Source organism: Poecile atricapillus, chromosome 1 (assembly GCF_030490865.1).
Source record: "Poecile atricapillus isolate bPoeAtr1 chromosome 1, bPoeAtr1.hap1, whole genome shotgun sequence".
Lineage (NCBI taxonomy): Eukaryota > Metazoa > Chordata > Aves > Passeriformes > Paridae > Poecile > Poecile atricapillus.
The window spans coordinates 68,909,710-68,932,659 of NC_081249.1; the positions used below are offsets into that span (position 1 = coordinate 68,909,710).

At 41.2% G+C, this 22,950-nt stretch overlaps 1 protein-coding gene across 1 annotated transcript in view; it reads right to left on the reverse strand.

The window, feature by feature from the left end:
• Positions 1 to 22,950, reverse strand: part of MTUS2 (microtubule associated scaffold protein 2) — a 161,851-nt gene that overhangs the window by 37,929 nt on the left and 100,972 nt on the right. Inside the window, exons 5-6 of the mRNA XM_058826196.1 lie at positions 18,431 to 18,529; positions 13,046 to 13,254 (exon numbers count right to left, since the gene is read on the reverse strand). Coding sequence (XP_058682179.1) covers positions 13,046 to 13,254; positions 18,431 to 18,529 — 308 coding nt within the window. The remainder of the gene's footprint in view (positions 1 to 13,045; positions 13,255 to 18,430; positions 18,530 to 22,950) is intronic.

Genomic DNA, 22,950 nt, shown 5'->3' on the forward strand with positions numbered 1-22,950 from the left:
CTAGGTTTTCAACTATACAATTATGCTATTGCATATTTGGATGAATAGAATGTTTACTCTAGAATTTAACAAATTAACACGGACTACTTTCCCTCTGTTTCTCAAGTGAGAGAGCCCAGCCAGATGACTCCTTTTTAAATTCATTTATCATATAAAAAGAATGTGAGGATCTAAACAGAATTCCTTCAGAGTTTTGTTATTTCTGCTAGTGTAGCCTTACATTTATTTTAGTGTCAGTAGTTTGCAAGGCCATGGATTAAAATTCATGAGAGAACAATGCTTGGTTACTAAGTTTTCTAGTTCTTGATGGCTGGAACAGTACAAAGCAAGCATTCCAAATGAACTAGCTCTCACTGTCAGGGAATTCATGTTTCTTCATATGAAATATCATTTATGCACCAATATCACAAGGAAAAATGCAGATTTTCACAGAACTCCTCACCTGCCCTCTACCCGGGAATACATCCTCTGCAAGGCTATATCTGAATTCCAAACATCTGAGTAGCTGCAAGCAGATAGCCATTTTCTTAAATCAACTTTGCAGAGAAATGTTCCTTCTCCCAACAAACAGGTAATCTCCTCTCCTCCACTCCCGAGTTACTCTGGCCCAAAGCCAATGACAACTTCAAGCTGCTGTACTTTGAGGCCAAGCAGAGCAAGGCACAAGTGCTGACATTCTATGACAGCAATGGCAGTGGCAAAAAATTCCAGCAGCTTTACATGGACAAGGTTCTCCTATTGGAAAAATTCTCAGTGCTCTGCTGAGAGGAACAGTACTTACTACCATTCATGAGAATTCCAACAATTAGTTGTGGGTTTGGGAGGTTTTTACCCAAAGAAAACCCAGCTCAGATGATTTTTAGAACTCATTTTAGAAACACATCTTTTATACTAACTCATCTGTAGTTAGAGCTGGTTTTAAGGAAGAACCATAATAAATATTATAATAACTACACCACCACCTTCTGAAGCTATGATGTGTGAGAAGTGATTGTAGGAAGCTGCATGTGAACTAGATCTCAGGGGCAAGAGCAAAGCCAGAGAATTTCAGGAGAATTGCATTTGAAACCTTTTAGAGTCCATTTCTGGAACCAGATAGCTCAGACCTGAAAGGGGGGTTAAGTGAGAGACAGGTTGTATGTTGCATATTTGATTCAAAAGTGCAGATACATACTCTTGGATGGCTGTGAGGACAAAGGAGTATCAAGGAGATATACTTTCCACTTAAAAGAAAGGCAAAAATGTCCTTGGAGCACAATAATTAGCATTTATATATATATCTTTGAATCATGGTCTGTCTAATCTAGATCCTGCATCGAGCCATAATTATTGCCAGAAAATTCAGAAGAAGGTGCAAGTTACCCTGCATTAGAGAGTGTGATGAAAAGCTGTTCTGCATAGAAAACTCATCTTAACATTATCTGAAAAATGCTTTCAACCTCAAAATAGGCATCTCCCCTTGAACATGTATTGTACCAGCAAATATTAAATACTCAGATATTTCTGCTACCTATAGATCTTAGTAGACTTTAAGGTCAAAGGACAAAGGGATGGTTCAATCAAATAGTATGATTTTTCTTATCACAGGACATGATATTTCACACAGCTGCTGGTCTATAACTACATTTGATGAAAACATCCCCTCTATAAAGGCAACCATTGGCAAACTGCTGACATGAAGGTGTGGATCTGCTTTCTCTTCTCACAGTGGTTTCTTCTAATAACTGGTGATCTCTAGCCCTAAAAGTCTCTGCTTCCTTCACATGTTGAAGCTGCAAAACTTCTGCAAAATTTAGCAGTAGTTTCTGCTAAACTTTCTCCTGATTTCTGGTACACAGCAGTACCTCCTTATGAGAATTTTTCTGCTCTGCACTCAAGCCACTTTGCCTTTTTTCACAAAGAAGTCAACAGTTCTCTGATGTCTCTCACAAAAAGGGATTTTTCCAGACCTCAGAGTTGTTTATTACTCTTCTTTTACCTCCTCATTTTTCATTGTCTTGTGAAAACGTGTGAGAACCAGTGCTAAATGTCATATATTCAGTATCAGTGTCCCCAGTGCTGAATGTGCAGGTATTGTCACTGCCTCACTTCTGCTGGCTGCATCTCTGCTTACTCACCCAAAGATCTTGACAGCCTTTCATGACACATGCTCACAGTGGAAGCTCACATTGATTTGTGATGACACCAGAAGCTCTAATTGCTCCTGGGGTTACTCCCTTCCAGCTGATGGAAACAGACCACAGTTCCAGGCAGAGCTGGTTTCAGCCTGGCTTTGCTGCATCCATCACTCAAAACCAGTGCAGTGGGAATGTGAGAGTGTTGGTTTTATATGCTCCAAAGTGCAGGCAGCTTGCAGTCCACTCATCAAATATGTGGCTCTCCAGCTGCTTAAATCTGTAACCAGTGTCCACATGGACTGCAAATGGGATAAGAAATACTTGAAAAACTGAAGATCACATCAGAACTTCACTTATAAAGGAAACGCTGCATTTCTGTCAGCATGTCTATATGAGAGGTTTTTGCAGATGTGGCACACAGTCTTGAACCACAGGAGGTGAAATAGTTGTCATGGTCTATCTGTATTTTCAAGCCTTACTTTGCACTGGAACAATCTCACATCAGCCAGGAATTCTGATCAACAGGGAGAGTTCCACTAGACTGCTGCAAAGTCCCTCTTGTGCGTCAGCTCTGAATGCATCTGCTGACGGATCTACATAAGAGGACTTGTGATATTTACACTGTCACCCCCTGGGACTGCGACAGTAATTTTGGAGAGACAGGGAGTTGTATCAGCAGAGCGTTCTAGCTTAGGAGTATGCATTGGTGAGGGAACACAGTAAATAATCTGAAGTCTTTCTACAAATGACATTTAAAAATGCCTTTGGGGCAGGGGAAAGAAGACAGAACATTTTTTTAAAGTGCATCTAACACTCAGTAACTTCTAGTACTGCATTTTAACTGAAGATTGGTGAAATTAAGTTTTACATGAAACAGAAGATATTCCAAGGCTATGGGAAAGAAGTTCAAGCATTATAGTCATATGAATGGCACCTACACAAATATATGGTATATACCTAACTGTTCCCTGTTTATTTCTGAAATAATCCTTTTCATGTATTCAGCCATTGCTTTGAGCATGTGATGCTCCTTTGTAATGTGTTTGTTTTTAAGAATACGAGTAAGAAAGAGGTGAAAGCATAAAAAAATCAGGCCAAATATCTGGAAACTTGTAACACATCAGAAGGTGATCTCTGTTTTTCACAGTCAGAGCAGAAAGAAATCCCAAACCCTTTTTTCTTTTGCAACATGGATCCCACTGGAAATGCAGAGATATCTGGACAACACCCAGTCCCTCCTAAAAAATTTCCTTCTACTTTCCAGGGCAGAATAACTCTGCAGACACTTTCACCTATCAAGCATATCTTTCCCTACCCTGCAAGCTATCTGTGGGCTGTCACTCCCTCTCTGGAGGGCTGGGGAGCTTTGCCTGTCAGAGACTTGCCTTGGTGCTTACCTCCTGCCTGGCTGCTAAGTGTGAGGCAGCTTAAAGCAGGCAGCTCAGCATAACACAAGTTTTTCCAAGAAGCTTCAAAAACCATTTCCAGAAATGCAGCCAACTTCCAGCTGCTGAAGGGATCACAACTGTCTTGTGGTCAGACCAATCCGCCAGGCTAAGGTTCAGCCCGAGCAAGGTGCCTCTGCTGGGCACAAGAAGAATATCCCATGTGCCAGGTGAGGCAATATTGCAAATGAAGGGGGAAAACAGCTTTCTCTGCTCTTGGGGAAGCCAAGACCCTGCACAGAACTGCAGGGTCCTCCTGCAGCATGCATCCAAGTGCCTGGGGTACCAAATCTCAGGTGTGTAAAGGCATCTCCAGCCTCAAATAAGGTCCAACTTCAGGCACCTCTTGGGTAAATGGTGATGGACCCCGGTACTCCCCAGCCAGCACACCAAACGTGCCAGGGCTTCTTGTACAATCCATGTGCACATACTCAGTACATCCCCTGAGGAGAAGCATCCCTCTGGGTCTGTTCATTGACTCTAGTGCACTAATCAATTAAAAAAACACAACAAAATAAAACAAGGAAGAAATACAGCTAATTTCCCCCCACAGATGAAACCAGAGCGTGGTAATAAGAACAACTGTGAAGCCTGTTTGCCTCAGAAGCAGCCATCAGCCCAGCAGTGCTGCTGAGGACAAGTCCTGCTGCTCATTTCTGCAGCTGCCTGGAGCCATGTGCTGCGCCACGGGAGACACCAACAAGGGCAGATGGGACGAACCTGTGTGGGATGTAAAATATTCATCACACCCATTTGGTGTAAATAAACATGAACAGTGGGAGTATCCCTGTCTGCAGAAGGGAAACTACACACTGGGCTCTCTTCTACAGCTCACAGAGCTGCATACACATAACCATTGTTGTCTCTGCACCTCCTGCTGTATGTGGGCTTGCTCTGACTTCCTGGCTGCCCTCACTACTGCACTTGGGTGATGTACTGGCAGGACATCTCAGTGCCCAATCCTCATGCCTATCACTGTGACCCTGTTGGTGATCCCAGGCCCTCTGGTGCTCTAGCCCTATCCCCTCTACAGTCACTGGAAACACAGACCCTCTTCCCAGAGGATACCTGAAAGCAGAACACGCAGCATGGTGTGCTTGCGAGCGTGCAGGTGTGTGTATACATGCACACACACACATAGACATGTGCCTATCTTCCCATACAAATCCTCTAAGAAACTAAACATAGGGTAATCTCCAGACTCAGTCACTTTGACACACCAGTTTTATTCAGGTTTTTGCCTATTTAGATGCTAAATGCTCCAGGACTGGGACATCATCTTTGTGTCATCCTCGAGGTGTCTAGCACTTGTTGGGATAATTGTGAAATAACAAAAACTTTAATGTCTTAATTTCTATTAAGAATGCTGTATAAAGCTCAAATATTAACAAAGAGGAATACATTAAGTCAGCCAAGTGCTTTCTGTTTTCAACAAACCCAGTTCAATCCCATCATCTTCTTGTTCTTAGTTCTGTGTAATCTGGTTAAACACAAGTTAATGTTAACTTAAACAGATTGTATTCCACTGGTAAATAAGAAGTTAAAAATTGATTTTTCTAAGTGAGGCTACACTTTATGTTTTGTGATGGCTAAAACCCTAATATTCCTGCAATTAAAAAGCTGGCACATAGTTGGTTTGATGGACATTTAGCATTGCCAGACCTTTGTTATGGATAATAAATTGTTCCTCTTTTTAGACTGTAGCAGTACTAAGATCACTTGAAAAATCTGAAGATCAATTGCACTGATCATTGCTGCCAATATTATTATAATGCCAATATGGGTCATTATTGGACATGTCAATATTAATGGAGCTGTGCCACTTTGACCTGAGGGGGATGTAAAATCACCAAACAAAAGTATTGCTGCCAGAAGTGTGAAAATCCAAGCAGGGAAAAGGCCATGGGTGTGTATCTGGGGGCAAGAGAGCTCCTGGAATGCTGCAATGGGCATCTCCAGGTGAGGCTTCAGCCACAGAATGAGTGATTAGGTGATGCCTGAGGTTGGCCTCATGGGAAAGAAGGACATGGATCTGCCAGAGGGACAGGTTACTGAAAAGTAACCATCAGCATGTAAATATGTGTCAAGTTACTCAGTGGTCACTGCTTCTTCTGGGAAGGGAACTCAGTATTTGACCTTTCCCTAGGCTGATTCCAACCTGTCACCTATGGAACCTTAGATTGGCTTTTGCATGTGGAATTGTACTGGTTGTGGTTGTTTGTGTGTTCCAATTGAATGTTTAATTGTAATAAGCATTATCCCTATTTTTGTAGTCCCTTACTCATTTGTTTGTTGCTATCGATGCTTTTGTAAGTTTAATAACCCCTTTTAAGTGTGTTACTTTCGAGGTTTTCAAAGCAAATCCCCTCACCAGCAGCATCTTACAAAGAATTTTAACCTGCCCCAGAAGACTTGTAACTTGACACCACGGCAACGGTGAATACTAATGAGGAACTTTCCCTCCAAAACCTCAGTTACCCCAAGGACAGCAAACTGTTGGAGGAGAAGATGTTACCAGCACCAATCAACAACAGCTATAGGGGTGGGACTGCCAGCAACAAGCTGAGGGGACAGAGATTATAAAAGGACCTTTGAAGTTTGAAGAACTGCCCCTTAACTGTGGATTAGCTGCAGCTGAGGACCCGACACTGCAGACTTTGGTCTACATCTCTTTTAGAGAATTTTTTATATAAATTTGAGTGCAGATTAGCTGCATTCACTGCAGTGCCGCTGAGTTCTTGCTTTGGGACCCAAACGCCGGTTCGGCCAGAGGATTCCTCAATCCTCAGACCTGGGACTTTTTTTAATTTCTTTTTTTTCTCTCCCTCACCCATTATCCCTTCCTCCCCTTTGTTTTTTTTTCCCTTAATAAAAACTCTAGTTTATTTAAAACCCCAAAGTTGTGTCTTTTTCCTCACAAACCTTCCTTAGACTTCTGTTCAAAAATTTCATTTTGAAATGACCCTGAAGATTATCTGTGAGTTGAGGCATGGCCTCGCCCTTAATACCAACTTTAAAGAGTGACATTTGGACTTGTCATAACTATTTTATGCTCAAAAACATATGTGTAAAACAAGAGATGTGCTGAGAAGTTTGCTTTTGCAGGGAGGCTCTGCTTTTTGACTCCCAAAGAGAAGATGGGATCCTTCTGACCTGGGCAGGCCAGGTCTTGTCCACCCCACTGCTAGTGAGAGTTATGGTTTCTTTATTCACTTCCTGAAAGGTATCTATAACTTTTAATTTGTTAAATATTTCTGTTCTTGCATGGAAACGGAAAAATTCTCCTGTTTCTGGTGTGATTAATATTTTCATACATGAACCTTGCACCTATTGATCTACACCGAATTGTAAAGCCTTTGTTCTGTTACATTCTTATTAGAAACCTTGGTAGAATGTCTCTGGGGAGTAATCAATTAATCAATCAAAAGAAAAAATCTCCAAAAAACAAAACACCAAAAAACAAACAATGATTGATCTGAGGATATTGCCTCTTTGCCGTAAGAGAGGAATTTAAAATGCATGGAATTTAAAAGAGGTACAGATTTCCATTGCCTCCTTTGTTGATCTTAAAGAACAGCGTGAAAACACTGTGATTTGGGTTTTCCCTGTCCTCTGCATGATGAGAGGCCACAACAGCACTGGACCCTATTACTCATCACAGCTTTTCACACCACTTCCAATGTGTTGCCAAATCCCTCAAGCCCAGATGTATACCCAGCTTGGAGGCTGCCAACATCACAAAAACAACTTCTGACTCTTAAATGTTTTTTCCTCTGAATGCAGTATAAAATCAAGGCCTTCAAAGTTGCATACACAGAGATTGATAATACAAACAAAAGAAGAAAATAAATCCACTTTTACCTGATGCTTGGCACACATCCTAAATATATTTCTCTTCAAGGACAACATGTAAATAAAGAGGTCTTTAATTTTAATGGCCATTTAAAACCTCTACAAGAGGACCATTAGAATGTCTGGAGTTATTTCTTTTTTATCTCAATATTTAAAATATTTATATGTAACTAACAAAATTCTTCTCCAGCCAAGGATACAAATATAGTCTAATTTGGCTCTTTTTGTTTCTTTGTTTGTTTGATCTTTTTGTTTTGTTTTTTTCAAAATAAGACCATGTAACTGAACCAGTGCTCCCCAGGGAAGCGTATTTTTCCACCTTCCAAAACTAAAATTTGCAATTTTGTCGCAGAAGTGTCTCTAAGAGGACCAGTGAGGACACAGGGAGAAGCCAAGAGGTTCCCTACACCTTTTTCCTTCTGTTTTGCAAGGCCTGAAGCAGGGCTAGCCGTACTGTCTGGAAGCAGTGTAAGATCCAGGTACCTAAAGGATGAGGAAGGGAGAGACACTCAGCTGCTTTAAGGTTTCTTTTCTTATAGCATCTTACCTACTCACTGCCTGACTTTTAGCATACATAGCAAATAAGCAGGGGGCCTGAAGAAGGTGATTTCCTTAATTTCACGAATCCAAATCTATTCCTTGGGTTGACTGACCATGTCTGAGTGGCCTGCAGGTCCCATAACATCTGCACTATAGAGACTTCATTGTAATGCTTGTGAGTAAAGGAGTATACCTCTGGATTCTTACTGCTCTGTTTTACTGTAACTAATAGCCCCACGTACCAAATCTTGTACATTTTCCCTTGAAAAGCAGTTTAGAAAGCTCTAAATGATGACAGAGCTTCTTTCTATGTTCTTCCTCCCAAGTAAACAAAGTGTTTTGTTTTCCTTGCAATAAAATGCTTTTGATTCATAACTCTAAACTGTCAGTGTTTGACGAGTCCAAAGCATATTTTTTTTCAGGATATAGAATGAAAATATTGAGCTGCTCTGACTGCTCTGGTCTACATCAGGAGCAATGTAAAGAATGAACTTGCTCAATACAGGACATGTAGCCTAACTGTAATTGTGAGGAGGGAGGAATGGCACTTTCTAAGGACTATTCTTGGGCCTAATTCAAACATGTTTTGCAAATGCTGGGAAAGCATTGCCCTGAAAGCCAGAAACTCAATTTTTCTGATGAGTGCTGGCTTCTTACCACTCTGCCAGCACCAGGCATGAACAATAGATATATTTCTCTTGAGCTCGTTCTCTGAGACGACTGTGAAAATAAACCATTTTCAGCTTAGCCTGAGATAATCCCTTGAAATATTAGCCCAAATTAATGTTTTGGAGGCAATGGTGGGGTTTTGGGCAGTGGTGACTTATAGCATGACCAATTTTGCCCCTAGTACAAGTGGTCATTAACATCTGGCCAAGGATGTTACGTGATGCTGGGTGTCATATTGTCTATTCACAGGAACATTCCTCTAGAAAAGACACCCCAGCACATATCAGTTTGTTATTCGAATGAGGGAAAAGGTTTTCCTTGCCCATCCTAGATTTTGCAGGATATGCCTGGGTGTGTTTACTTTTCTGGAATACAAGTATTGTATTCCAGAAATTTGGAATACAAATATTGTATTGCCCATGATTAGATGTGCAGACACACACACTCTGGTTACTGGTGACGTGTCCTTCCCAGTCCTGCAGACACAGAGTTCTGGGATGTCATCAAGTACTGCAGTGTTGTCCCAGCTCTTGTTCAGGATATCTCTGAGTTTCCTCCATTCCCAGCTGATCCAGCTGTGCTCATGCTGGGACTTGTCCTGAGAATTTATTCCCCCATGATGAAAAACATATCAAGAGGCCATGCTGCAGGTCTGGAAACTCCTCCAGGCCCAAGCAGAGTATGGGACAGACTACTCCAGCATAACCCTTTCCCTGACCTGTTCCCACCCTTGAGGCCTGCAGCCCAGAAAGGATCCCTTCTCCTCACATGCACTGTAGCTCTAGAGTCCTCCTCTGAAATTTCAGAGGCAGAACTAGGACTCCACTTTCTGCCTGCTGGCGCAGGCTGGATTGCAGAGCCTTGGTGCAGTTTGGCCACAACAGCCCTCAACACAAACACTTGTACAAGTGTACTGGAGACACTAAAGTGGATTTATATGTTTTCCTCCCTTTTTATCTCCGGAAAGATTTTGTCTCCCAGATTTGTCACTTTGGGTTACTCTCCTTTAGATGGCACTGTTAGCACTTCCAAGAGAGATGACTGCTGGCCACTTGGCTGAGCAGCGCTGAAACTGGGCCAGGACTGCCACTGTCACTGGGTTAACAAGCCAGAGCAGGTCAGGAGTGATGCAAACCAGGGCTCTGGAGATACTTGCTCTAAAAAGTCTTCCTGGTATCACTCCAGCTCCTGCTAGCCAGTTGTTCACTTTGGAATACCAGCATAGCACGAGGGCTGTGTCAGCAAGATGAACATCTGACAACATTAAGGACAAACTTAATCTGCTCCTCTTCAGAACTAATTTGAAGCAGTTTCAAAAGTCAACAAGAGTCATGTGCATATAGGAGGGTCTTAAGCTAATACATCTGCTAATTAAATAATAATTAAAAGCCATGCTCTGCACAGGTACTGCAATCATTACTCTTCATGCTTATGTCAGAACCACTGCTTTAATATTTTTTATGTCTACTGCCTCAGTTATCACCTGCTTTGATCGCCTAGGCTTTTCCCAAGGATAGAAAGTTGGTTTAAGTGGCATTTAATGGGTCTGTATTAAATACTGATACATATTGTGCACTTCTAGATGCCAATTAAAAGAACCTTGCCGATTACAAGCATTTTCAACTGAGGAAGAGATGATTCCAGGATACCATTCAGCAGTGGTCTGAAATAGTCAGAAAACAAATTAAAAAAAATTATAAGAAAATGGTCATGTAATCTTAAAGTACTCAAAGGATCTTCTGGTGTGGTCTAACACTCTTTTTCTACACAGCTAAACATGTCTGTTGGACCACTTGCATTGGCACTTTCCCCAGCTCTGGAAAGAGAGCAGAAACAGTGTGAGCAAGACAAGAGAGTCACAGGCATGGGCAGACTCCTACTTGCATGAAAAACACTGGTCCTTGGGCTGTTTTTAAGACTCAGTCCTGTCCTCACTGCCTAGGAGCACATTTTACAACAGAATTTACATCAAAATCTGAGAAAAATCTATGCTTAGAACATTATTTTGTTGTGATGTAAGGAGAGAGAGATACATTGGCCACAAATGACTATCAGCCCAAAAGAGAGTCCCTTGTCCCAAACTAGGATTGGGCCCTCTGCTAAACAAGAGTGGAACTGCTAGCTGGACAAATCAACCCAAACCTCTCTGGAATAAGGCTGCACCTTTTTATTGAATTAATGTTTTTCCTTTGCCAAACTGCAGTTCCACTCACACCTCAACCACTTTGCCTGCAAGGTTTCCAGATACACCCAAATGTTATTATTTTTATAATGTGAAAAGCTGGTTTATTTTTTCCCATGCTGCCCCAACTCAAAGCCAGCCAACTCAATTTTGCTCAAGCTTTCAGACAATAAATGCCACCTCAGAAAATGACTACAGATTGTATTTGCAAATGACACTCAAAAACTTGTCAGCCTGTGTCTATGTCGCAAGACAAATGACTGCCCAGTTACACAACCCCTTGAGTAGTCCCAGATTGTCCCACTGTATGGAGGCTCTCAATTTAAGCATTGAATTTAAGAGTGCAGCAGCTGTAGTGCTCCCTGGGAGTCTCAGACAAGACAAGCGAGTAACTCAAGCAGAAATTCAGGTCTTTGGTGCTTTAAATGGTCTTCATGAAGTGCTCACCTGCCTGCAGGCACTAAAAATGGAGCCTAAAGCAAACCATACTCCCAAAGGAGGTACCACATCTGCATGGATCTGAAACAAATCTACATCTAATCCTGCCCAAACCTGGAGGCGCTTGAATTCTACAGGTGTGATATATTTTACCTCCAGCCACTCAGAGGAGCATTACTGCAATCTCCAGCTGGCCTGATAAATACAGAGGAGCTGGGAACAAGCTGTGCAGCTATGCTTGGCCAGGACTCAGAGACCATCAGAGTGGATGCTGTTAAATAAAGACACCTGAGTTGTTCAATGCAGGACACATTTTCAGGACAGATACAATGTGTACCAACAGCACGACAGTCATCTCAAAGCTCAGTTGCAGCAGCTGTTCTCATTTAAAACATATCCAGAGGAAATGAAAGAGATATGCCCAAGATTCCAGAGTTCCTTCAGCAAATTGTGAATGAGGCATGTGATGAAAAATCTCTCCCCAGTGGACAATGCACAGACAAAGCTGAGCTGACAATGATCTGCCCTTTTTTATTTCCCTCTGATTTAAACAAGGATACTCCACAGCTAGCTAAAAACAAAAACAAACAAACAAAAACAACCCCACAAAAAACCCAAACAAAAGCAAAACCAAAAAAAACCAAACCCACCCAAAAGTATTTAGAAATACCCAATAAGTCCTAAAATACACAAATGTCAAATATAGAGGGAAAAGATCTCCTGGGAAGGTATTTAAAATATTTAGGGCATTTAAAAAATTCCCTGTTTTTTCAGTTCATTTAATCTTCCCTGGCAAGATCAGCTCCTACTTAAGGAACAGTGTGAACCATGGTTATTTATTCAAAGGTAACCTTTCCCACTATTATAAAAACCCCCAAAACTAAATAAAGTATTTCAGGATTTTTAAGACTGACTGAATTTAGGTTTTGTTTCCTTGCCTTTCCTTCTCTCATTTAACACAGAAAATTTATTCTTGTCTCTTCCAAAAGTAGACAAACAGGCAATTAAGGGTATTATCTGAATCTTGGGTCCTACTGCTGGTGATTGTCTGCCTGTTTTACAAAGTAGCCAGGACACCAGCTTAACCTGGGATGTTATAAAATACATAGGCATGGTGTGAACCAGGCCTGGGCTTCAGAGCCCAGCTACATTTCACAGATCACTAAACAGCTATTGAAGCAAGCAGTAACTTCAAGTCTTTCATGGTTATTTTGGTCGTCTTAACATTTTTTCATTTTGACTTGAGTGAATAAATTATGTTCTCTAATTACCAGAAACATTTTCTTTATTTTCTCTATTGAGGAAAATCAAATAGTTTTTTCATCTAACAGCTTTGGTTGCTCACAAGTATTAATATCTCAGTTACACATTCCATTCCAGCTCTAACTATCAGAGACTGGGGCTTCTAAGTTTCTGCATCTCCTTTACTCCTAAAATCCCCTGCTTGTGACAAATACTTCATTCAAAAATTATTCCTTTTCCAAGTTCCTGAACTCTTTTTTCTAATATATGACATCAAACTTATCAGACTGGATGACATTACACTTTACACACAGTTTCTTTGGCCACCTAATCCCCAAGCTTGGTGTCTTAACAGAGGTGCCAGATTTCCTTTGTCATTGCAGTTTTCCTTTCTATAATTCTATGAAATTTAAATTCCCTTCTCATAATAATCATTGTAAGGAAATAACACGCTTTGGTCCCAAGAACAAATTTTCAGGTACTATGGAATAAATTTGGGCAAGTGACAGGTGTAAAGGCAAATAATCTTTTAGATGGTAAGAAGCACCCATTGCACTTACCTGCCTGAAAAAGTACTGTGTTGTTATAGCAAAGACATCAAAGCCACAGCTGGCCCTTTTAAGCTCATTTTGGATATTGATTAATTGCCGAGACTGCTCCTCACACTTTTCCTTCAGTTTCTGAATGAACTGCTTCTCAGTGTCTCGCCCCTCTCCTGGTTTGGGGGAGAATCCATTCTTTGGGGTGGCTGGCCTTTGCTTGGGATGTCCTACAAAGGAGAGAAGAAAAGACCATTTAGGTCATTTAGTTTACACATACAGACATGGTCTTTATGTGTTTCTATGGCATTTGGGACTCATCCCTTCAAAAGAAGAAAAGGTATGTAGCGCTCACACAGAATTTTCAGTCTTTCAAAAAAAAACCCAAAAACAAAAACAAAAAACCCCAACAAACCAAACCAAAACAAAAACCCCAAAGAAACCCCAAGCCAAACCAAAAACCCAAACCAAACAGAAGCACAGTGAAGTATGTTTCTTTAGGGGTAAAATCTCAAAGCTATTTAACAGTCATCTCACCTCAGGCTTTGAGACTGAAGGTCTTCTACCAGTTGAGGAGATCTGTCCTAAGGGTGTATTACTGAGAACTGAGGTTGTTGAAGGAAGGAATCACCTCACTTCTGCTAGACATCTACAATAACAGAGGTCTGCATCTGTGATGCTGGACTCCTTTAAATGGCAGTGAGAGAAATGGGCACTTCCAGGTCAAGATTCACCTTATCAGTGATGTGGAGAACAGCTAGATGACATTTCTACTCTACACGTAGTTTATTTGTTCACATGAACCCCCAGCTTGGTGACTTGACAGAGGTGCCAGATTTCCTTTGTCTTTGCAGATTTCATTTAGCCTCTACACAGGACCATGTGGGGCTGGAGTTGTCCCTCCCTGAATGCAAACAGAGCATGGATTGCTTGCTATTGGGATATCGCTATTACTTTTTATCTACAATACTGCAGTCTGCCTTGAGAGTTCACCTTGCTCTCACCTTTATAATGTGTCTAAAATTGCAGCACTTACCAGATATGTGCTGAAGTGCCACCAAGTGCCACACAATGCACAAGACTTACATCACTGGCTCTGTGTGGCTGCTCTCCAGCATCATCGATCACACCAGAATTACTACATGGTTTGCCTGCAGAATTAAGCCCAGACAGACTCTGGCTCCTTTGATGTGCTCCAAGTTGGCTTGAAGCAAGTTTGATGCTGCACAAAGATGTGAAAGCACTAGTGTAGCTTGTGTTTATGGTATGTATAAATACAGTGTTATATTCATATCAATGGCACCAGAACTAAAGCTTACTCATGATCAGCCACTTCAGGGCAGTGGGGCCTTTTTTTCCTAAGTTCACATCCTGCTTGAGTCAACTGTCCATTTCTGTGGGTATACCCAGTCATGAGGATGAAGCAGGAAAGGGCAGTGTTGTGGTATTATCAGGCTGCTCAAGCCACTTGAGCCACTTGGAAAATCTGTTCTCTTTACGTTCTTTGCTTTCTGAGAACTCTCCTCTGCAAACATTTATGGCCAGCTGGGCATCAGCTTTGCAGACATTTAGTGACTTTTTGCTACCCTCAGTCTTTTTTGCTACCCTTTTGCTACCCTTCAGTTGATGCTCTTTAGCTGATTCCTGAATACTGGCCAGGAACCTCTTCAACAGATCCTCCCATTATTTGCCATCTTTTACTCCATAAGCTAAAGTCAGTAAGAAAAAGGGAGAAAATATGAGTAGACACCTTTGGCCCATGTGTTACAGAGTTGATGGACATGAATCTGGAACAATTCTGTGTTAGGAGAAAAGGTTGTGTGTGTAGGAATATGAAAAAAGGGGACAGTTTGTAGTTTTATGATCTTGTATTATACAGTCCCTGAAAAACAATACAGGAACCATGTCTACAGCCAGTCTCCAGCAATCAGTGTAATAGGGGACAGTCTTCTGCCGTGAATATTGCCTATCCCTTTCCTAGAAAGCCAAAGAATCCTTCCACAGAGATGTCTCTGGTATGAATCTAAGCCAATTTGTAAAGTAGAGCATTACAAATTCCGGAGATAATTTTGTCAGATGTGCTTTAGATCTTTTAGATCTTTAAGACCGTGATCTGGGTGTGCAAATAGATCCTGAAGGCAGTTTTACTAGATCAGGCAGGGGAACAGTGTGGTTTCCATAGAGCAATACCCCAGGAGCATATTCCTACTTTTTCAGATGCCTAACTTGTGTGGAGCCGTTGGGAGCGTATCTTCTGTCTTGCTCAGCTACATCCTGGCTCCAAGCTATGCTTACAGGGAGCCAGCTCCAGCAGAGATGCTCCCTCATGTCTCCAAGCATCTCAAGGTGCAACTGCAAAGAGCCACGAGTGCAAAAAACCCTTTGAAACTCTTTGTGTCCATGACTTGCAATTGAGACAAAGAATACCATGTTCTGCAGCTTCAAGACTAATGCCATGTTGTTGTAAGACCTAAATAATACAGCACAAGAAGTTTTTGTCATTAAGAGAGTTCAAGCAGCATAACTATTGCCCTCTATCCATTTTTATGTCACTTAAGACTTGTCAGCCTTTTTGTGCAGTAAAAAGAAAATTCAGACTCTTCCATTCATGTCAAGGGGCTCTTAACTGTACAATAGGTAATACCACAAAATAAGAAATTCAAGACATAAAGATCTGTCTTTTTAGTATAAAAATCTCGGGTTGTTTAAGCAAGATGTTGATGTTACAACAGAAGGCTTAGGGAGAAGTGTAGGGGAAAGCCCTTGAAATCAGTTTTAATTAAAACAGAAACCCATCAGGTTGCTTAGTCTTATATTTTTCTAGCCTTCCTGTTCACTGGAAGATTTGAAGTGCACATCTGTGTTGTCCTTGTCGGTATTATAAGCTGTCCTTGTAAATTAAACGGTGCTATTCTCCTCAGGGATAAATCTGAATTTCTCGGTTCATTTGGGTCTGAAAGGCAGCTTACTAAGCTTATTCTGCCATTGATGTCTCTCTTCTGTTGCTCTGCACAAAACAGGGTATATATTAATGATGCTGGCCCTGATCCTCAGTGTCCTTTTTGCTGGTGGTGGGACCAGAGGGGCAGACCCAGTGTGTGCTGAAATCACTGAACCCCTTTGATCCACTTCAAAACTCCCAAGTCTTTTTTATCTACATGAGTGTTTGAACTAAGGAGACATAGCAAGTATATACTCATAATTAACACTGTCCATGAGGATTTAGATGGGGGTATGCAATTTATTCGCCTTTTAACTGTCCAATATCCAACATTTTGGTAAAGAAAGTGAGTAAATTACTTAGAGACGACTGATATCAAGCATTCTGTAGAGTGACAGATGCCAGAAGCAGTTGGCACCATTCTAAAATGGAGTGGAAGGAGAGCACTTGCATCTATGGACACCTGTTCCTATACACAGATCTTAGGAATAGTATTGCATCAAAAGATAAAACTGAGATCCCTGCAAGACTCTGCATCTCAAAACTCCCTTGCAAGTCTTCAGATTCAAAGCTCAAAAAAATTGTGTATGACAGTCAAAAACCAGCACTGATTAAAAGGAACTGAATGTGAGAAGGCCAGTAACAGGCAAATACAACATAGAAACAGCACTCAGAAATTTTAGGACCTGTTTTGTGGCCAGATGCAGCTGTGGTGGAATTACCTGTGAGACACATTCTCTCCCATCAAAAAGTGTAAACGCTGCAGAAGTTTGATTCTGATGCAGGAAAATCTGTGACTGCCCCTTAGCGTCAACTACACCGTGTGTCCTCTTCAAAGGCTGCTTTGACTAGTTTTTGAAATTGTTAAGTAGGTGAAAAAATTGTCATTATTTCTTTGTTATTGCTGCAATTATTTCAAAGAAGGCCAAAGGCTACTCTAAAAAACAATAAATGAAGATGAGGTTTATTTTCCTACTTGATCCTTAGAGTGATAAACAAATTTACATTGGCTTAATTGCAGACAAGCGAGCTGAACAAATTCTAAATCAGTCTGATGGATGATTGCCAGTTACTCAGCCTCTCATGAGAATGAAAAAACCTTTGAGGCCCTCATGAATTGGATACACCAAAACCTTGAAAATTATTAAGTCACCCGTGGAAATGCAGACCTCCTTAAGACAACACAAATACACTGTACAAATATTCCAGTGTTCCATTTTGCTTTGTAATCCTAGTGGAAGCAAATCAGCTGTTCTGTAACACGCTGCTACAGCCACAATCAGTGCTGATGCTTAAACTGGACTCCCACCGTTATAAACACTGGTGAGCTTCTGGTCTGGCACTCTCTGCAACAAATTCTTTGGATCTCTCTGTGATCTCACCAGGTGCAAAATAGCCTGTAAATTACATGACTCAGAGGACAGTGTTAAGTTCATCTTTTTACTCTATTGTCTTTGTAAGGAGAAGAATTTTGTGTCCTGTTGGTGCCTGAGAAGATTAAATTTACCCTTCAATTTTCTTGATTTTGTTGGTTGAGAAGAAGAAGAATAGGGATTAAATTAATAATAATGGAGAAACTCTTGGTGCAATTTATAGGAACTGGAGAGCTGTTCTACAGGCTTTATATATTGCCACCAAAGGAAGCAACATGGGGTTCTATCCCCCACAGTTAAAACTTAAGTATATATACCACATAGATGTAGAGATGACATTTTAAGCATTCAAGCAGAGTCTGAAAAATGAGGCAACAGAAGATAAACTGCAAGCACAATGAAATCAGTGAGACCATGCACACTCATTTCAGAAGCATTTAGATCAACTGAAGACCAGCCTCACAAAAGCCTTTGGGCACCTTACCCATTTGTTAATGTACACCCAGTAGACATAAATAGAAACAAGTTCTCTTCATTTTAGTAAATAACAAAAGGCATTCTTCAGAAATGTTAAAACCATGTGTTTGTGCCCAATATTGAGGTATAAGTTGACAATGTCCCAATGGCACTTTGGAGGTTATTTGTATAGATAATCCCTTTTCCAACTATGCACAGAAATAGCCCAGAAAATTTAGTCCCTCTGCATAAAAGTAAGAGTAGATTCTGAGAAATCCACTTTTGCTCTAGGCAATTGTCTGAGGTGTCTTTTATTTTGCTATATGTATCTGTCCTCTTTTTTTGTAAGAAAATTATAATGATAAAAAAAAAATGTTCCTGTGCCCTTAAACATGTAATAGCAACAGCTCTTTGTTTTGAAAGAGAGATGATTGCATGGTTATAACAAAGAGAACAAAAGTCTATTCAACCCATGCATTGGTATGATAAAGCCTGCTGTAGCCAGCTTAATGAACCTTGGACACAATCAATCCTCACTTAGCAATAGTATGTCTCAGATTTGAGTGTGTTAACAAGAGATGCAAAGTCAACAAGTTTAAATCTTTCCTGAAACAGTGCTTTCAGGCTCATAAATACCTGGTGAATGGAGTTTCGTGGCTGTTACTGCTGATTTCTTAGGGGATGAGACAGCTGGTTTGCTAGCATCCTGATCTTTTTGTACTTCTTTCTTCACACCTGTTTGAGAAAAAAAAAAATCAAAGGTAGAAAGACATCTGGTTTATAATTCTGTTTGTAACTGTGCAGAACTGTGTCACTAAGATCCACATCAAAATGTATTTCACCAATACATATTCTGGCCTCTGCACAGAATGATCCTACACAGCACTTCTGGGTTGGATGCCAGCCTGCTGTGTCTGTAACCACGGCTGTGTACATGTGGCTGAGCTGACATGCACAGCACTAAAGAAGGACAGAAGAAGGCCTTACACACTACCTTGGTTTTCCAGTCATCTGCACCATGAAAAATGCCATCAAGGCACAAATAGCTACACAGGTAACCCATCCTATCTGTTCTGAGTGCTGTGTTCTGTCTCTTTACCTTGCTGTGCAATCTCATTATGGGCTGCTGGAGAAGTGGAATAGGACTGTGCAAAGCTGACTGAAATTACCTGCAAGTCCCTTCCCTGCCACCTTTTCCAGAGGTAAAGAAGCTGCCTTTTCTGGAGACCATCTTTCCCAAGATGAGTCAAGAGAGAGGCTAGAACCAGCAGCAGGCAGCACGTGTCAGAGCTGTGCTGCATGTGGCTGCCAGGACACACAAGAGTGGCTTTCTGTGCGGTAAGGCAGGGTCAGGGCAAGCACACTCAGGGCACAGCCCTACAAGACACTGGGCCAGTGTGGGACGAAACAGGGCATGGAACATTTCTGAGAGAGGCAGCTCAGTGTCTGTTGTTATTTGTCCCACCGCTGGAGCTCCCTGGCCAGGGCCTTGGGACGGAATGCCAGCTGTCAGAGTTCTGCAGTTGGCGACTGCCTCTTGCACCAGGGAGATACGACTTCCTCTGAAAGCCAGAGTGGCCACCCAGGCTCAGCTCCTCCTGCCCACCCACTGCTCCCATCAAAATAGCTGTGGGGACCATGCTGAGTGCACTAACATGAGGTCCTGCCTTGCTTTTTTGACCATGGTGTGACAGTCACACACACAGGATTTCAAGCAGAAAACATTCATCAAAGAAGTAAGGAGAAAGAGCAATAAAAAGCAAAGCCCTAGGACAATAATGTATTTTCCTGTTTGCTTTTCTTTTTTTAGCCATTAGTGTTTGTTGAGGGTTACATTTTAGACTGAAGGGCTGTCACATCCCCTGGATACACAGGAAAAACAGAGAGATTTAAGGCAAATGACTTGCTACAGAGGGAAAACAAAGTTTTCCTTATTGACTTTCCCCTCTCTTACAAGTATGTTTACAGACATTTTATAGGAAAATGTTGCGCAGAAGTATCTGAAGCAGGAAAACAAAATCAGATTTTCTTGGTGGTGCCTAATGACAGTGGCAGTCCAAAAACTAACACTATCTTCCATTTTGCTTAATACAAATGTGACCCGGCTCTTTCAGCAGTGGAGAAAAATGATAATTTTATATGGGGATCATAATCCTCAGGGACATTTACTAGTTTACTAGTTTTCTCCTCCCTCCAGAGCCACACCTAGTCACAGTTGCAGTACACAGGTTTATTTCTGATGCATCTTTCACCCTTCCACTTCTGTCTGTATCAGGACTTGCATGCAGAGATCTGCAGACGCAGCATTTGTCACACACCAGAAGCTGAGCTGCATAATTTCTAGCACTGTCTCTCAACATTTGCTTGCAGAGTGCCTCTGGAAAGAGCACATGCACCTGCATGTCCACCTGTTTGTGGGAGGGAAACATGGGACAAGTTCTAAAACCCTCTTTGACTCTTCCACTCTTCACAGGCAAATCACACCATCAGATGCCAGGAGCTTGTAAAGACTGCACACTTGCTCACACCTATACTTTTGTCCATCTCCATTTTCTCTGCTGTCCATAAATACAACATGTTGAGGCTATGATTCTCATTTGTGATTAATACTTTTCACAACAAAGTGACTGAAGATAGAAATTGCCCATGCCTGCTCCCTACTACACTGCACTTTGCTACAGAGTAGGATATAAAATAAGTTTATGGTGCCTTTTCATTACTAAGGGCCAGCCTGATATGGTAGCTGTGAGACAAAACCAGGGTTTGTTTTATAAGACATAGTTTATATAGTTACAGATTGAAGCATCACTTCTTCACGTTAATAAGGCTTTGGCTTTTCTGGGGCTTTCAAAATAAAAATATAATGCACAAATGGGCCATATACTGAGCTCCTCCATAAATTTTGCTATGCCAGATGCCAAACACAGGCAACAGTAGAGAAAAGTGTGTGCTTTCCTTATGCCTTCCTTGGGCACGTAAATAATGAAATACTTTTGGTTTTGAGACATTTTCAGTGAGGAACAGCTGTGGAATTCATTCATTCCCTTGACCTTAAGCACAAAATGAGAATCAGCTCCCTAGTTTGAGCTTAGTTGAAAGAAAACAGAGCAAAGAAGTCCAGAATTTAGCAGAGGGCAAGGCAGGGTCTGTGGAGAGCCGTGGGAGTTGTGTTATGGGTGCTGCCCTGCAGATGCAGCTGCATGCAGGACATTGGCTCCACAAAGTGGAAGACCGGCAGAAAGAAGGTGCAGATATCTGGGCAAGGAAAGACAAGTAGTACTAATAACTAGGAAGACTAGTGCCCTTGTTCAGTTTACAAGACTAGGAGAGCTCCTAAGGTCTGGTGGGGCAGCGGTGCAGCAAGCGGGCAGGGGAGGAGGGGTTGTGCCGCAAGGGAAGCGCCAGCGTCCAGCACAGCCTTGCTGGGAAGGGGACAGGGACACGTGGAGATCACAATTATTCAACTTCTCCTTCATAAGTAGAAGGGCCCTGGTGGCCTCTCTGTGGCCCTCTTTAGAGGAGAGGGATTTAGAAAGCACACAGCAGGGAAGAGGAAGGATGGTCTGCGGGAACAAAGTGTTATCATTTTGCTAAGCTCATCACCCACAGGGAAATTTTAGGGCAAGAGCCATCCCTGGCACCAGACCTCATATAAGAGCTTGAGCTGAATGCTTTTCTAAAAATGGGGCTTGTTCTTGTCTTCTGAAACAGCAGCTGTTAGATGGTTCAAAGAGAAACATTCGGAAAACATGTTGATTTCCTGCAGGGAAAATAAATCTTTAGATTACAAGTGTTTGGGCTCAGAATTTGTCGTTTCATAGAAATATAGAATTTCAGGTTTAAAAAAAATCTGAGGGAGAGCACTGGTGTAGTAATTAGCATAATGTGCAGTAGCACAGGGTATGGTGCAGCAGGAGGTTATAAAGTTTGATCTTTTCTAGCTTGAACTGTACTAAAAGTAATTCAAAGACTGAAATGCACAAAAAAGTCTGATGCTCCAGGAAAACTCAGGAAACAAGACAAACATTTTTCAGTTGTTATTACAGGCCTGAACACATGTAAAACCTCAAATAGTTTTCTGTCATATATATTTTGAAATGTCAAAAGGTGTTACGTGTGCAATCATAAAATAATAAAAAATACACAAAATTACAAAAGGAAATTAAGCAACATAAGTGTATATTTCTTGAACTTGCACACTTTTTTCATGTTCTTCTAAATTTGTCTTTCATAATGTATATTAAATCTGATCTGGAACAAAATTTACTTCAAATTCTTAATGTTATTGCCCACAGACTGGAAATATGGAATTCCAATTAGCTCTGTATTAAATGCCTGTACATTAGCCTTATTCCTGCTAGCTGCATAACCAGGGCTTTGAGCTTCCCAGCAAAAAGCTCCTGACATCTCTGGAACTACCATTAATTTCTAGGCTTCCTGGAACAGTTTCCAAGGCTCTCCCAACATCTACAACTGACAGTGCTCATGCAATAAGAAGTTTTGGTTCTGGTAGCCAGTAATCAAAGCCACAAAGTACTAATTTTTAGGTGAATCTACATTCCATTTAAGGTTAGAAATCTCTCAACATTTCCTGTCTTTTAAAAGCTGTACTTGTGTAAAGAAATATTTCAGGCCATAAGAGAACAATGAGCATAAATATTTGTTTGTATTTTCCACTAGTGTGCTTACAACATTTCCTTTTGAAAAAGGCCTCTAAACACACAGCTTTGTAAAGGTATTTACATTTCCTAATTAACATACACAGCCTGCTCCAAATGAAACAGAAGGAGCAAATGCAAAATAATTAGAAACACAAGGCAAAACATTCCAGAAATCACTTAGGAAAAGAGCAGACAAACAAAGCCACTTCTCCATTCCCCCAGGAGTGCTGAATGCTGGCCTAGGAAGCAGAGCAAATGACACCTTATCCAAGACATCTTCTCAAGCACTGCAGAATCAGCACTTGTATTTGCCTGTACCTTTTTGAGTCTTCAAAAGCCTGTATGCTGGGATAGACTTCAATTTGCTTTCATACTTCTGACTGAAAGCGTGCTAACAAGTTGTACATTGAGTATTTATTCCAAAACAAATCCTAACATGCTGTAGACATCATTAACAATTCAATGGGACTGACTACATTCAGAAGGATTCCAGCT